General features: G+C 39.8%; 1 protein-coding gene across 1 annotated transcript in view; it reads right to left on the bottom strand.

Annotated features, from left to right (window-relative positions):
• Positions 1 to 13,907, bottom strand: part of dscamb (Down syndrome cell adhesion molecule b) — a 230,029-nt gene that overhangs the window by 10,992 nt on the left and 205,130 nt on the right. The window contains exons 18-29 of the mRNA XM_079824407.1: positions 11,900 to 12,046; positions 10,265 to 10,420; positions 8,473 to 8,606; positions 7,619 to 7,772; positions 6,903 to 7,020; positions 5,637 to 5,800; positions 5,151 to 5,249; positions 4,742 to 4,930; positions 2,808 to 3,098; positions 2,322 to 2,498; positions 2,174 to 2,204; positions 1,973 to 2,088 (exon numbers count right to left, since the gene is read on the bottom strand). Of these exons, the coding sequence (XP_079680533.1) occupies positions 1,973 to 2,088; positions 2,174 to 2,204; positions 2,322 to 2,498; positions 2,808 to 3,098; positions 4,742 to 4,930; positions 5,151 to 5,249; positions 5,637 to 5,800; positions 6,903 to 7,020; positions 7,619 to 7,772; positions 8,473 to 8,606; positions 10,265 to 10,420; positions 11,900 to 12,046 (1,776 nt within the window). The remainder of the gene's footprint in view (positions 1 to 1,972; positions 2,089 to 2,173; positions 2,205 to 2,321; positions 2,499 to 2,807; positions 3,099 to 4,741; positions 4,931 to 5,150; positions 5,250 to 5,636; positions 5,801 to 6,902; positions 7,021 to 7,618; positions 7,773 to 8,472; positions 8,607 to 10,264; positions 10,421 to 11,899; positions 12,047 to 13,907) is intronic.

Here is a 13,907-nt window from a genome sequence, read left to right as displayed (position 1 = left end):
AGACACTTCCTCTGCTTGTAAACAAATCCCTTCTGGGTCTTGTGTCCAAACGCCGGATCTACGTCATATTCTCGCGCATGCGTCGTGGAGGCACACACGGAAGACAAGAACAAGTTGGATAAAGGTGTTATTTTGATTTTTTTTTAGCACAAAAACTATTGTCGTCGCATCGCAAAATTATTGTAGAGCCACTGTGGTGAGATGGCCTTGGTAACGACGTTTTAAGTGCCTTTTATGGGTCTTGTGAGTATAAATGTACTGAATGCCCATGGAGGCCTATCTGAAGCCTTTCTGAGCCATCAGCTTTCAACAAAAATATCTTCATTTGTGTTTCGAAGATGAACGGAGGTCTTACGGGTGTCGAACGACATGAGGGTGAGTTAATTCATGACAGAATTTTCATTTTTTGGTGAACTAACCCTTTAATTCATCTTTGGGAGAACTAACCCTTTAATTCTGAATTTTGACCTCAGTGACCTCAAGGCTAGATTATGGTAATGCTGGCTGGTTGCCCTGCTCACTTAATAAATAAACTCCAGCTGTTCCAAAACGCAGCAGCTTGACTTCTTACTAGAACCAGGAAGTATGACCATTTTAGCCTGGATCTGTCAACCCTTCATTGGCTCCCTATTAGAACATTATATACATTTTAAAATCTTGCTAATTACTTACAAAGTATTAAATGGTTCAGCTCCCCAGTACGTGAGCGAGCTCTCAACATATTATACTCCATCACGTCTTTTGCGGTCTCAAAACTCTGGCCAGTTGATAATACCGAGAATATCAAAATCAACGACAGGCGGTCGATCCTTTTCCTATTTAGCACCCAAACTCTAGAACAGTCTTCCTAGCCTTATTTGGGAAACAGACACACTCCGTCAGTTTAAATCTAGACTAAAACACATATTTTTAACCATACACAAAGCAGATGATCACATTTCTAGAATTCACATCCATTAAATGATTGTTAGGCTGCATAAAGTTGGTCAACCGAAAACGGGAACACCTCCTATAACACCCAATGTACTTGTTACATTGTAAGAGGAATGGCATCTATGCTAATATTAGTCTCTCTGTTTATCCCAAGGTTTACCGTAGTCAGCCGTATCCGGTCCATATCCAGATCAGATGGTGGACCTGCACCTAGACACGACCACAACCCCTGAATGTCAGCAGAGACAGTGTATACTAGACAATCCCCAATGAAGGCCTCATCGACATGACAGCCATCACAGATCCTCAGCAAAGACCACAAGAACCAGACAAGTCCTCTGCACAGACCCTATGACCAGCTTCAGCTCCATACTGGTGTGATGAATCTGATCTTCAAGCAAAAGGATAAATATTTGAATGCTACCGATCCCAATCTGAATTCTGACTTGTGATGCAGCCTGAATCAAAATAACACCGTGTTTGTTCGTTGGCCAGAGGAGAACTGGCACCCCGACTGAGCCTGGTTTCTCCCAAGGTTTTTTCTCCATTCTGTCACTGATGGAGTTTGGGTTCATTGCCACTGTCGCCTCTGGCTTGCTTAGTTGGGGACACTTAATATTCAACTATATAATTGATCTGACTGCACTGACACTATTGGATGAGAACTGAACTGAATTGAGCTGGACGATGAAATCACTGTTTTCTGCAGAACTGCTTTATTAAATTAACTAATTTTAAATGTGATGATCTTTACAATGGACCTGAATGGAACTACAATGGTTACGTGCTAATAGTGCTTTTACTATACTTCAGATATTAATGTCCACTGCAGAGTTTATAGTTATGGCCTGTTCAAAAACAGTGATTCTGTCAAAAATCCTTATAAATAAAACTATTGATTCCCTTTGAGCTAAATTGCCCTCGTACATATCATTCATGTTAGCAGAAACGGTGCAGGATGAGTTATGTTTAAATACTCGGGTGGTTTGGTGTTTGTTAGGAAAAGGCAAACCCCTAACATAACATAATGGTCTCTTACCGATCGTCTCCATAGTGTCTCTCTCCTCAATGAGGAGCTGAGCACGTGGGATATCGATGTGCATCCTCAGAGTCTGCTGCTGTTTGTTCACCGTGTCTGGTGTACGTGCATTTTTACTGGAGAAACACATCCAAGAAAACAATTACACACACTACTTTATGACAAAGTGCACTGATTTATAAGCCAATACTAGTTATTTACCTCATTAGCATCTCTGCTAGGCTCTTTGCATCTGTTGAATTAAGTTAAATTAGGAAGATATGAATGGCAAAACATTGATAATAAGAAGAACTTTTTGAAGAATCCTCAAGGATCCATGATTTTCAAGATATGGTATGTGTCCACACACCTCGTAATCTCTTGAGTCTCTGCTCTCTTCGCCTCCTCCTCAATACCAGAAGAACAATGAAGACCATAGATATTGCCACCAGAATGCATATGATTGTGACCATCATCTTTAGTCCTTCTTTGCCCTGCCTGTGATCCTGGTTGGGGTCCTCAGTCTTTGGCAATGGAGCAATTGTGCCTGGAGAAAGAAGATTGAGTGGTTTAAATACTATTTTGATTTTTAAAGGTCTGGTCATAACCCAGTTTTGATATCAATTAATATTTTAGTTAATTATTTACTGGTTTATGCTATTTAGTGTTGATTTGCTGCTGGTCTTACTGGTAAACCAGCATTGGTATGCTGTTCACCAGCAGAAATGCTGCTTAGACAACAAGGTCTGAACAAGGAAGTCTTACTGGTTATGCCATTTAAGCAACTGCTTCCAAACACTGCATTGAGATAACATTGATTTTGACCCTGTGTGGTAATATAAGATCCAGAACTCACTGCCATCCATGTTTAGAGTGGCGAACTGCACCCTCTTCTCTGCTGTTCCTGCACTGTTGCCCACTCTCATCTGGAGCTCGTACCAGGTGGCCTCCTGTAGGTCGTACAGAATGTGGCTCTTGGTGAGGGAATCTCGCTTTACCATGGTCCATTTCAAAGTGTCCACAGGCCGATATTCCAGTGTGAAAGAGTCGATCGGACAGCCACCGTTGTTCCAGCCAATGAGGTTGAGCTCCACACGGGTAGAGTTGATACTTGAGAAAAGCTCATGGTCTTTGGCGAACTGTGGTTCTGATAATGTGGAGAAGTAAGAGATTATGTTATTCTGAAATTAGACTGTCAAACTTTTAGGAATTAGAAATATAATTAAATCTATGGCCTAGTCATTTAGCAGATAGTTTAATCTAAAGTGACTTCATCGGATTAATCACTTGAAACCAAAATAAGTTGTAGAACATTGGTGTGTGAGAAAATCACCCGATATGCTTATTTACTATTCCCTACATTAGTCCACTTATACAGTCCACTTGAAGGAATGAATGAAATTGAGTTAGTGAATTCAGATGTTAAGTTGAGTCTTAGTTGTATGTCCTCATGGGGGTGCTGTAAGTGGTGTTCTTGCTTAACAGAATGGTTGTTCATTCTTGTGGGCCTGTGCTCATGGTGATTGGGCGTCGTTTCGCTGTTTTGGAACTTAAAAGTAAAATGTCAAATTAGAGAATCTTGTCTGTTGTCATTCAGTCGCCGGAAGTGCTTCTGCTATTGTGCTTGTACCTGTTGCTTTAATAATAATTTGATAACTAGCTTGTATAAACCTTAGTGAAACAATCTAATATCAATTAAATAGGAACTTACACCTGTGTGGATGTCATTTCCTGGTGAAATACGGAGAGTCATTCGGTGCGAGCATTATTGATATTCTCAAGCCATTGAGTGTATATTGGTTGTTATAATTAATTTGTTACATTTATATAGCGCTTTTCTAGGCACTCAAAACGCTTTACATAGAAGGGGGGAATCTCCTCAACCACCGCCAATGTGCAGCACCACCTGGATGATGCGAAGGCAGCCATATTGTGCCAGAACGCCCACCACACACCAGCTGATTGGTGGAGAGGAGACAGTGATGAAGCCAATCAGTGTATGGGGATGATTAGGAGGCCATGATGGACAGGGGCCAATGGGCAAATTTGGCCATGATGCCGGGGTTACACCCCTACTCTTTATCGAAGGACATCCTGGGATTTTGAATGACCACAGAGAGGACGGTGCTTGTTACAGTATAGTGTCCCCATCACTATACTGGGGTGTCAGGACCCACACAGAGCACAGGGTGAGCGCCCCCTGCTGGCCTCACTAACACCTCTACCAGCAGCTACCTAGTTGTCCCAGTTGGTCTCCCATCCGGGTACTGACCAGGCTCAGCCATGCTTAGCTTCAGTGGGAAACCAGTCGTGGGCTACAGGGTGATATGGCTGCTAGGCCTACACTTGTTATTTCAGTGCATTAAATGAGTGGACTGAACTTCAAAAATGGCTGTCCCTTCAAATAGTGCACTATAAATGGGTAGAGGGGCCGATTTCAGACATGGCGCATGTCTTTTAGCTTTGGCGCCATCTGTATGCTAATTCACTCCAGTAAATAAACTGAGAGCAAATACAGTATACACAGGAAAACAGACCAAAAGTATTGATGCCATCATCTCCTGCTCAGGGGTGTATATACAGTTTTTTAAACGAAATCCAGAATGATAATGACCCTCCCTATTTATCAGGATGTAGCAAATCATGGCTTTGTTCAGAATAGCATATTAATATAATAATCTCATGGCTTGCTTTGAATTCGGTTACTGTTCATTTATCAGTCACAAAATTTTAGCCACTAAAGTTTGCCATAATTAACTATGAACACAACATAAATCACACAGATTGTACCTTTCCCATGGGTTTTAGCCTCGATGATTTCACTGATGCGTCCAGGACCAACTGCATTTTGTGCAGTCAGAGTAAATTTGTACCAAGTACCGCACTTCAGATTCTCCAGACGGTAGGACCGCTCACTGGGGCTGATGGAGAAACTGCCCCACTCTTCACTGTTATCCTCGGAGTACTGCAGAATGTAGCCTGAACAGAGAAACATGCACCACTCCACTTTATGCTCAGCACTTGAGTTAATTTTGACAAATACACCCCAAATGCCAATCTCTATTGGTTCACTTTTACGTGCACTGTAAATTGATACAGAGCGCCTACTGTACTATGCAATGTTGACCTTCAAGGTCATCAAAATATCACACATTAATGTGGATGAAAATATAGAATACAAATATCAGTGCAGTCTAACCTCTGATGGAGCTTCCTCCATTGTCTCCAGGGATCCAGAACAGCGTGATGGAGGTGGTCGTGGTTTTGGTCACCGTGAGGCGTGGTTGGTCCGGAGGTACTGAAATATTTTGAGAGAAAACACAAAAAGATCAGCCACTAAAAGTGCAGTCACATTTACCATTGTTCACCAAATGTTTGTGGGTGAAAACCAGTCATTTCAAAAGAAATCAGGAATTTCCAAAGATTTTCACATGCAGATTTCATGCAAATTCGAAGCGTTGCCCAAAAGAAAGCATCCAAAACAGGTTTGTTTTGAATAATGTGTGAAATTTGTGTGTATAGTTAAGTCTGTTAGTAGCATTTTTTTTGTTTGCATTGACTTGGTAAAACCCCCCACAAAAATTGCATGGCACAAACAGTGTAAATAACTCAATACACACACACACACACACACACACACAAAGAAAACTATTATTATATTTTGACTATTTGATCACAAACACACCTTGAACCTGAAGATTTAGCATGATCTCATCTGAACCCCAATTATTGCTGGCAACACATCTGTAGTACCCAGAATCCTCTGCTTTGACAGTACGAATAACAAAGCTGCCATTGCTGTGAGCGCTGCGACGACCATCGATTGAAACTGGAGCAGGTGTACCATTACTGCAGGAAAACACTCATGTCAGTTTCATAGCAAATAAGCAAGAATTAATTAATTCAGGTGTTTCATGCATGATTTGTAAAAATAAATAAATAAAAAAAATCTACAAAAAAAGTTATATTTCCCTCAAAATCTTGAAGAAACTTTGTACAAATTTTGACAAGATTTACAAAACGATTCATTATTATAAAATCAGACCTTAAAGGGTTAGTTCACCCAAAAATGTAAATTCTGTCATTAATTACTCACCCTCATGTCGTTCGACACCCGTAAGTTCATCTTCGAAACACAAATGAAGATATTTTAGTTGAAAGCTGATGGCTGAGAAAGGCTTCAGATAGGCCTCCATTGGCATTCAGTACATTCACACTCCCAAGACCCATAAAAGGCACTTAAAACGTCGTTACAAAGTCCATCTCACCACAGTGGCTCTACAATAATTTTACGATGCGACGACAATAGTTTTTGTGCGCAAAAAAAAATCAAAATACCACCTTTATCCAACTTGTTCTTGTCTTCCGTGTGTGCCTCCACGACGCATGCGCGAGAATATGACGCAGATCCGGGGTTTGGACACATGACCCAGAAGCGATTTGTTTACAAGCAGAGGAAGACGTGCGTATCTAAGCTGTTGAATTCTACATTGATCGTGCTTTAGGTCTCGCCGTAGTTCTCAAAATGGGGTTAGAGTGTGCATTTCATGGATTCCCGAACCCCGGCGCTACGTCATATTCTCGCGCATGCGTCGTGGAGGCACACACGGAAGACAATAACAGGTTGGATAAAGGTGTTATTTTGATTTTTTTTTGCGCACAAAAGACGTTTTAAATGCCTTTTATGGGTCTTGGAAGTGTGAATGTACTGAATGCCAATGAAGGCCTATCTGAAGCCTTTCTCAGCCATCAGCTTTCAACAAAAATATCTTCATTTGTGTTTCGAATATGAACGGAGGTCTGACGGGTGTCGAACGACATGAGGGTGAGTAATTAATGACAGAATTTTCATTTTTGGGTGAACTAACCCTTTAAGTAAGTGCAAGAGTGTTTTGTCTAGCTAAAAGTATTTTCCATATTTAAATGTAAAGAATATGGAAATCAAACATACTTTCCCTTCAGCCACTTGATGGTTGGAGGAGGGTCTCCGACTGCTTTGCATGGAAGGACAATGTCCCTCATCCAAGGGGTGGTCACAGTGCCACTGAACGTCAGGATTCGAGCAGGGGCTTGGGAAACAAACAATGCCGTTACAATGGCAGACTCAAACCCTCACACTCTTCTGTGTCATTTTGCTTCTGTTGCTGTTAATGGTACAATAGAGTGCTGCAGGGATGATGTATTTTTGTAGTGACCAAACACCCAGAAATTAGCATTTTAGCACTTCCATTGTCATCATTTTTTATTGGTTTTTGGTTAATTGCCTGAAATAAGGTCTGTGGTTAACACAGGCTCAAGATTTTCATTGTATTCTATGACATAAAATATATTAGTAATACCTTCTTGTGATTTTTTTATAGCTTTTACTTGTCTTGAAAAGGGTGATTACAGTTTGTTGGGGAAATTAAACGTCATCATCACACCGAAAAAGTTGTGCTCATTTGTGATGATTATCATGATGAACAAAACATGTTAGATTCATAAGGTCACAGAGCTTATTTTCTCTGTGTGAAAAAAGCCAATGGAAAAATTGGGCTTTTGTCGAGGGAACCAAGGTGGTGCAAACTTCCTCGTTGGCCTACAACAATACATCGTCACTCTATATGGCTGCATTTGTATAAAGTTTCAGTACAAAGTGATTGATTGCCATGTGGCAGTCTTCCATACCTTTAGCTTGGGGCTCTACGGTGATAATTTCACTGGCATTCCCACGACCTGCCGCAGTGACCGCCACAACCCAGATGCTGTACTGCCAGTTCTGGTTCAGGTTGGTCAAACGTCGGAAGTAAACATCAGGAGCAGCCTCAAACTCACTGATCACCTGTAATGGCACCCAATGAAAAGGCTTGAGAACAACAAACAGAAAAACACTCTTTCATTGTGTTTATACATTCAGGGCATGGGTGTCCAATCCTTCTCCTGAAGAGTCACTGTCCTGCAGAGTTCTGCCTGCATCCAGTGATCCTAAAGACCTTGGCGGTGTCCAAAATGTCCCCCTATACCCTTAAATAGGATGCTATTTGAGGGGACAGCCATTTGTAGTGGTGTCCGAAACCATAGTGGATGCTATTGAGTTCCCTCATTCAATCCCACAATGCACCACAATAACGAGTATACAACTGATGGATAAATTCCTTTTCAATTTATTCTTGAATCGTTTAATTACGGTCTGCTACATTTCAAATAATTATTAAACAGCAAGCACAAACTATGCAAAAGTGTCCGAATTCATTTCATTCACTTCTTCAAGTGGACGATATTAGAGCAGTAATGTAGGGGATAGTGTATAGGTATAGGGGGCGGCGGAAGGGCTGCCACCTTTACATAGTTTGTGCAGCTCATTAGTAGACTGCAAGACCTGAAAATGATGGGTCGGATAAGGGAAACTTAATGTGCACTTTTGGGGGTGCCTCCAGGAACAGGACTGGAATTCCGAGAATAAAATATTGTTTGGTAAATCATGAAATTTGAAGGGCTGTTTGAGCTGTGCAGAAACACACGGAGCCACATCTTACGCTCACCGTGGGGTAAGGGTTGGAACAGAAGACAGTGTATTTCCGGATGATTCCGTTGAGCTTGAATGGAGGCAACCAGGAAACAAACACCACCGAGCTTGTGGAAGCAGCTGCCTTAACTCCAGCCGGAGGACCAGGAACTGGTTTTAGAAAGAGAAATAACATCATTCATTGAGGAGGAGCATTAGAAAAGACCCCTTGTATGCTACAAAGCAAGTGTCCTACAGCTTCTAACTGCATGTAAAGGTGAGGTGCGTAATGTCACACGGCTTCCCCAGTCACCCTCTCTGTTTGGATTGGGTTGAGATGTCAACCTATAAATGGCTTACTAATGCACTAGTTGACTCAAAACAGCTTCACTTTGGTCAGAACTGTCACTCCTGCTGAAAGTTTGTGCTGAAATCTCTCTTCTGTCTGAGTTTTGTTTCACTTTCAATCAAGAATGGAAGAGTGGTGACAAGCTAAACTACTGCCTTTAACAATTCCCAGTCACTGATTGGCAAAATGAGCAAGAGCACAAAAAAGATAACTGCACTGTTAAAAATGTTATTGTGAAATGATAGTATATTCCAGGTTAATAACAGTAATTCCCCAGTAGGACGTCTCTTGTCTCTAATGGCACTCTTGGAATATAATACTGTATTTCTATAGCATACAGTGCGGCATGACTAGATTATGCTGTGAAGTTTCTTGGTTCTTGTTGGTTTTATCTGAGCTGCTGAACTTATTTTTGCTTCACTTTTAGCAGTTTGTGTTTATTTTGTAATGTTCAGAATGTATTATTATTTGTTGAGTGTCACCATTGTTGTGTTTTGTATGTGGAGTATTGAGCATCATTAGGTGATGGACGAAAATATCTTGTGTTGCAAGAAGATTTCATCCCTTTCAAAGATAAATCTCAGCAGCTGCTTTACTATAGTGAAATATCCATCTACAAACAATTATGAATTTGAAATAAGATATTGGTAAATCTTTATGATGAAATTACCCTAATAATATAGTTTGACAAACTTAAAATCAGCCAATTGGGTTATTTTATAGTCTAGCTTGTCATAATTTTAACAAATGTTTTCATTCCTTGGCAGAAATGAAATTTGAATATGAATATATAAGGTCCAAGATCCCAAGCTAATGTAACACTGATCACCATCATGGTGACTTCAAAACAATTACAGTACTGAACAATATACAGTGATTAAAGACTTTATCATGTGAATTCACAGTAAAAAAAGAGCAGTAAATCACTGTGATGTCAGCATCATTCTGCTGTTGATTAACAGTTATTCATAAGAAAATGACCCAGAGTGAATTAATTTCACTGTCAATTTAATTGACTACAACAATTTATTATAAAATAATACTCTTTAATCCTGTAAATTCCTGGCAATTTTAGTATGCAATTTGTGCAGTGAATTTAATTTGGGATGTGTATTTGTTTTACCAGGGTATGTCGTAGAAAGCATATGTCCATTTGCAACTTAAGTGAGAAAAAAAAGTTGTTTAAGTGCAGTAAAACTGCAGAAAACCACTTGGTGGGTATAGAATCATCAGGGGTAACAACTGTCATTTGCAACATGTGCATTGTGTTTGAATCAATGACAGAACAATAATTTTAAACCTGATGTTGTCGGGACTTGAAGATGTTTAAATGAAGTTTACGACTGAAAATTGGCTAGTGGGACATCCCCTTTTCTATGGTTTCTGTAGTTTAAACTGAAACAGGGAAGTATTTTAATATAAATTACACACATAACCTATGCAAAAGAATGCAACTGTGTGCAATTGGAGGGAGTCTCACCATCCTCTTTGGTGCGTGTGTAGATCTGCTCACTACGGACTCCGTCTCCGGCTCGAGTGAAGGCCAGCACCTGGATACTGTAGTTGGTGTATTTCTCCAGCCGCTCCAACTCCAGTGAAGGCTTGGTGGTTGTGATGTTCCTGATCTCTCCCAGCTCTGCAACACACACATGAACTGTTAACTGATGTGTGGGTAAAAAAAAAAAATCACAAATGAGATCTCTCAAATAACACAATTGTTTTTCTACATCAAACTGCAATTAAATGGAGAGCAAATGGAGACTTACAGGTGTGTGCTTACGGAAAAATGAACCACAATACTACAATATACAACACATTTACAGACTGCAGCGTGTGCCAACATCCCTTTTGATTTTTACCCTTGATTCTGTGCATCAATATCTTATTGTAGTTCAATTATTAATGGCTCTGCAGTGCAGCCTGGAAAACGGCCACTGCTCTTTCTGCTGTATGCCCTCTGATACTGACATTCATCATTCAAAAGAAGGTTAAGAAGGTGACATTTTCTGAAACTAAATATTAACATTTAGTCTAGATTTTATCTACAATTTATCTTAAAAAGCTCCCTTTGTCTAAATACAATACGAGTGATATGTTTTATGCACATAGCCACATTCTTGAAAAGCATCTGCTAAATGAGTGATTGTAAATATAAATGTAGCCAATCTGTCCATTAAATATATGTCCCACTTGTGTTTCTGTGTCGACTGTTCCTTCAATTTCTGTCCCCAATACAACAAAGCCACCATGCCCTCTGGTGGTCTGAGGTATAAATTGAGCAATAATAGTGTCCCATATGTATTCTCATTAAAACAATAGTATCCACCTCATTTTGCAATGCGGAAGTAAGTTATTTTCTGTGAATGTGCGAGATTTCTGATTCATTAGCCACTATAGGTAAATAACTAGAAGAATAACAAAGTGCAGTAAAAGGTAAAACTACCAACAGTTTTTTATGATTATAATCATAACTTATAATATTACCAAAAATACAGTAAACAAAAAAAATTGAAATAATATTACAATTTAAAATAGTTTATTCCTGTGATTAAAGCTGAATTTTCAGCATTACTCCAGTCTTCAGTGGCACATGATCATGAAAACATTCTAATACGCAGAATTGCTGCGCAATTATTATTGGTCCTAAAGTAATGATGGTTTTTATTATAATATAATGTTGAAAACAGCTTTTACTGCTTAATATTTACAGGATTCTTTGATGAATAGAAAGTCTAAAGCAACAGTTTTTATTAGAAATAGAAATATTTTAAAATGTCTTTACTGTTGCTTTGGATCAATTTAATGAATCCTTGTTGAATAAAATAGTTATGTGCAATTTTTTTTAAATCTTAATTACCCCAAACTTTTGAATAGTAGTGAATCACAGTTAAGCAGCAAAAATGTTTTCAATGTTGATAATAATGTTTCTTTCTTCATATTAGAATGAATTCTGAAGGATATCCTCCAGTTGGCCGACACACTCTGGAATTGAAACCAAGGCCACTGCAATCTAAAACAGTAAAAACTCCCTTTATCCAAGAACACACATGAAGAACTGGGGGTTGACATCTGTGCGCTACATAATTATGCATAAGTGTATGAAAGTCTGCCTGACCTCCGTCAGGTAGATTGGCCCAGTAGATAACACGATATCCAAGCAGCATGCCGTTGAGGGCTTCTTTGGGCAGAGCTGACCAGGACAGGGAGATGGTCTCGGGGGTGGTGGCTGTTGTCACAACATTCTCAGGTGGGCGACTGGGCACTGTGGTGGGTAAACAGAATAGATACTGTTAAGGCCCTGATATATGGGTGAGCGGGGCACAACCTAACGCGGGGTTAGTTGTAACACACATGGTTTAAAACTTTCCACACAAGCCAGGATGACGAAACTTAGTGTATTTACTCGTTGCCATATCAGTACTATATAGAGAAAAAAAGGTGAATAAAGACTAAGAGTCAATGTTCAGAAATGCTTAATTATTATTATGTTTTTAACTCTGCTGTATAGCTGTGTTTCGAGGTGTGTTTGTTGTCAAACTCAAAAATGTGTTTTTTTTTAATAATTAAAAAATGCCATTATTTTATTTGAAAAAGTTAATAATTTTGTCATTTTATTGACAAAATATTTTAGTTTGTCTTGGATTTTTTTATTTATTATATCAGATAACATTTTAAGCTGTCATTTGGTCATGTTACAATGTACCCCACCTCTGGGGCATGTTGTCACATTTCACTTCCATTCTTTCGGGGTAAATCAAGAAAAAGGTATACACTGTATTAATTAAACAAAACCACATAATTGTACTAGACATGTGGGAAATTAATGTGGGAAAAAATATATACTGGATTTACACAAACTGAGAAAGTCAAAAAGCGTTAGGTTGTGCCCCGCTCTCCTAGTCTGACGTCGTCATACTCAATTCTAGTCAGAATATGAGTCTGATACTGCTCCGTTGGGCTGAGATTATGGGGCGTTTTTCAACTGAACCAGGAAAGACCTCAATTGGATAGACCTATAACCAATCAGAGCAACGGAGCGAGGCATAACATTAGTTGTCAAATGTCAACAGAACTCAACTGCACTGTGTTGCCATGTCCGCGGGTTGAAGCGACCCCAATTATGTGATATACAGACCCAGGAATGCGAATTTTAGCTGCCAGCCCTGCCAAAATAACACATATTTTCCCCCCCAAATGCCTTTTTTCCCCCGGGAACCCCCCCGGAAAGCTATTGGGCTTGTTTGAATAGCAATTGGGCGGGTTTTGTTGTGAAAACTTGGCAACCCTGTCTGCACGCACGCTGGAATAAGTAATTTAGCCTAACGTTAGAAGAAAAAGATGAGTGTAAACGATCTTTGCCGGTGTTGTAAAAAAAGAATTTAAGGATACACAGAGTACTTACCAACACAATCATCATTTCTGAGAGAAATAGTAAAGGTGAATGCATATACGAACAAGTTCTACGTTTAGGATTAGAACAAATTCAACCCAAACGCTCTTTGATGACGTGGATGATTACGTTACTGTTTATCATCTGTCCATCATCGTCTAAAGCCCGCCCTGACAATTTCATTGGTCCGAACAGTTTCTGTTCAGGCATAATTACTCCTCTACGGATCAATTCCAGACCGAACTGCCCGAGTAAAATGGTGTGTGCGGGGCTAAGTTCAGCTGGCATCCAGGCTACCGCTCTCCCTTACTTCAATCGAAAAGTGCGAAGAACGAACTGGTGTGACGTCATTTCGAACAAAAGCAGACTTTCTCTGCAAAAAGAAAACAAACTTTGGTAAAGTTGGCTCTGGGTGCTAAACATCGTATGCTGCTTTCACATGCTATTGGAAAATTTCCAAGTTCCCACCAGTGAAGTCGTGATTACGAGCTTGTCACGTTCAAGTTCTTTGTTGTCGGAAAGAACAGGAATCATGAAGGACATCAGCTCAGTTCAATTCTCACACAATGTTGTCAATGCAGGCAGATTAATAATATTGTTGAATATTAAGTGTCCCCAACTAAGCAAGCCAAAAGCCAAAGGTGACAAGAGGCGACAGGAACCAAACGGACCACTCATCAAGGAACCCAAACTCCATCAGGTGACAGAATGGAGAAAAAAAACCTTGGAAGAA

Source organism: Gobio gobio, assembly GCF_949357685.1.
Source record: "Gobio gobio genome assembly, chromosome: 8".
NCBI classification, from domain to species: Eukaryota; Metazoa; Chordata; class Actinopteri; order Cypriniformes; family Gobionidae; genus Gobio; species Gobio gobio.
This window is presented reverse-complemented; position numbering and strand designations above follow the sequence as displayed.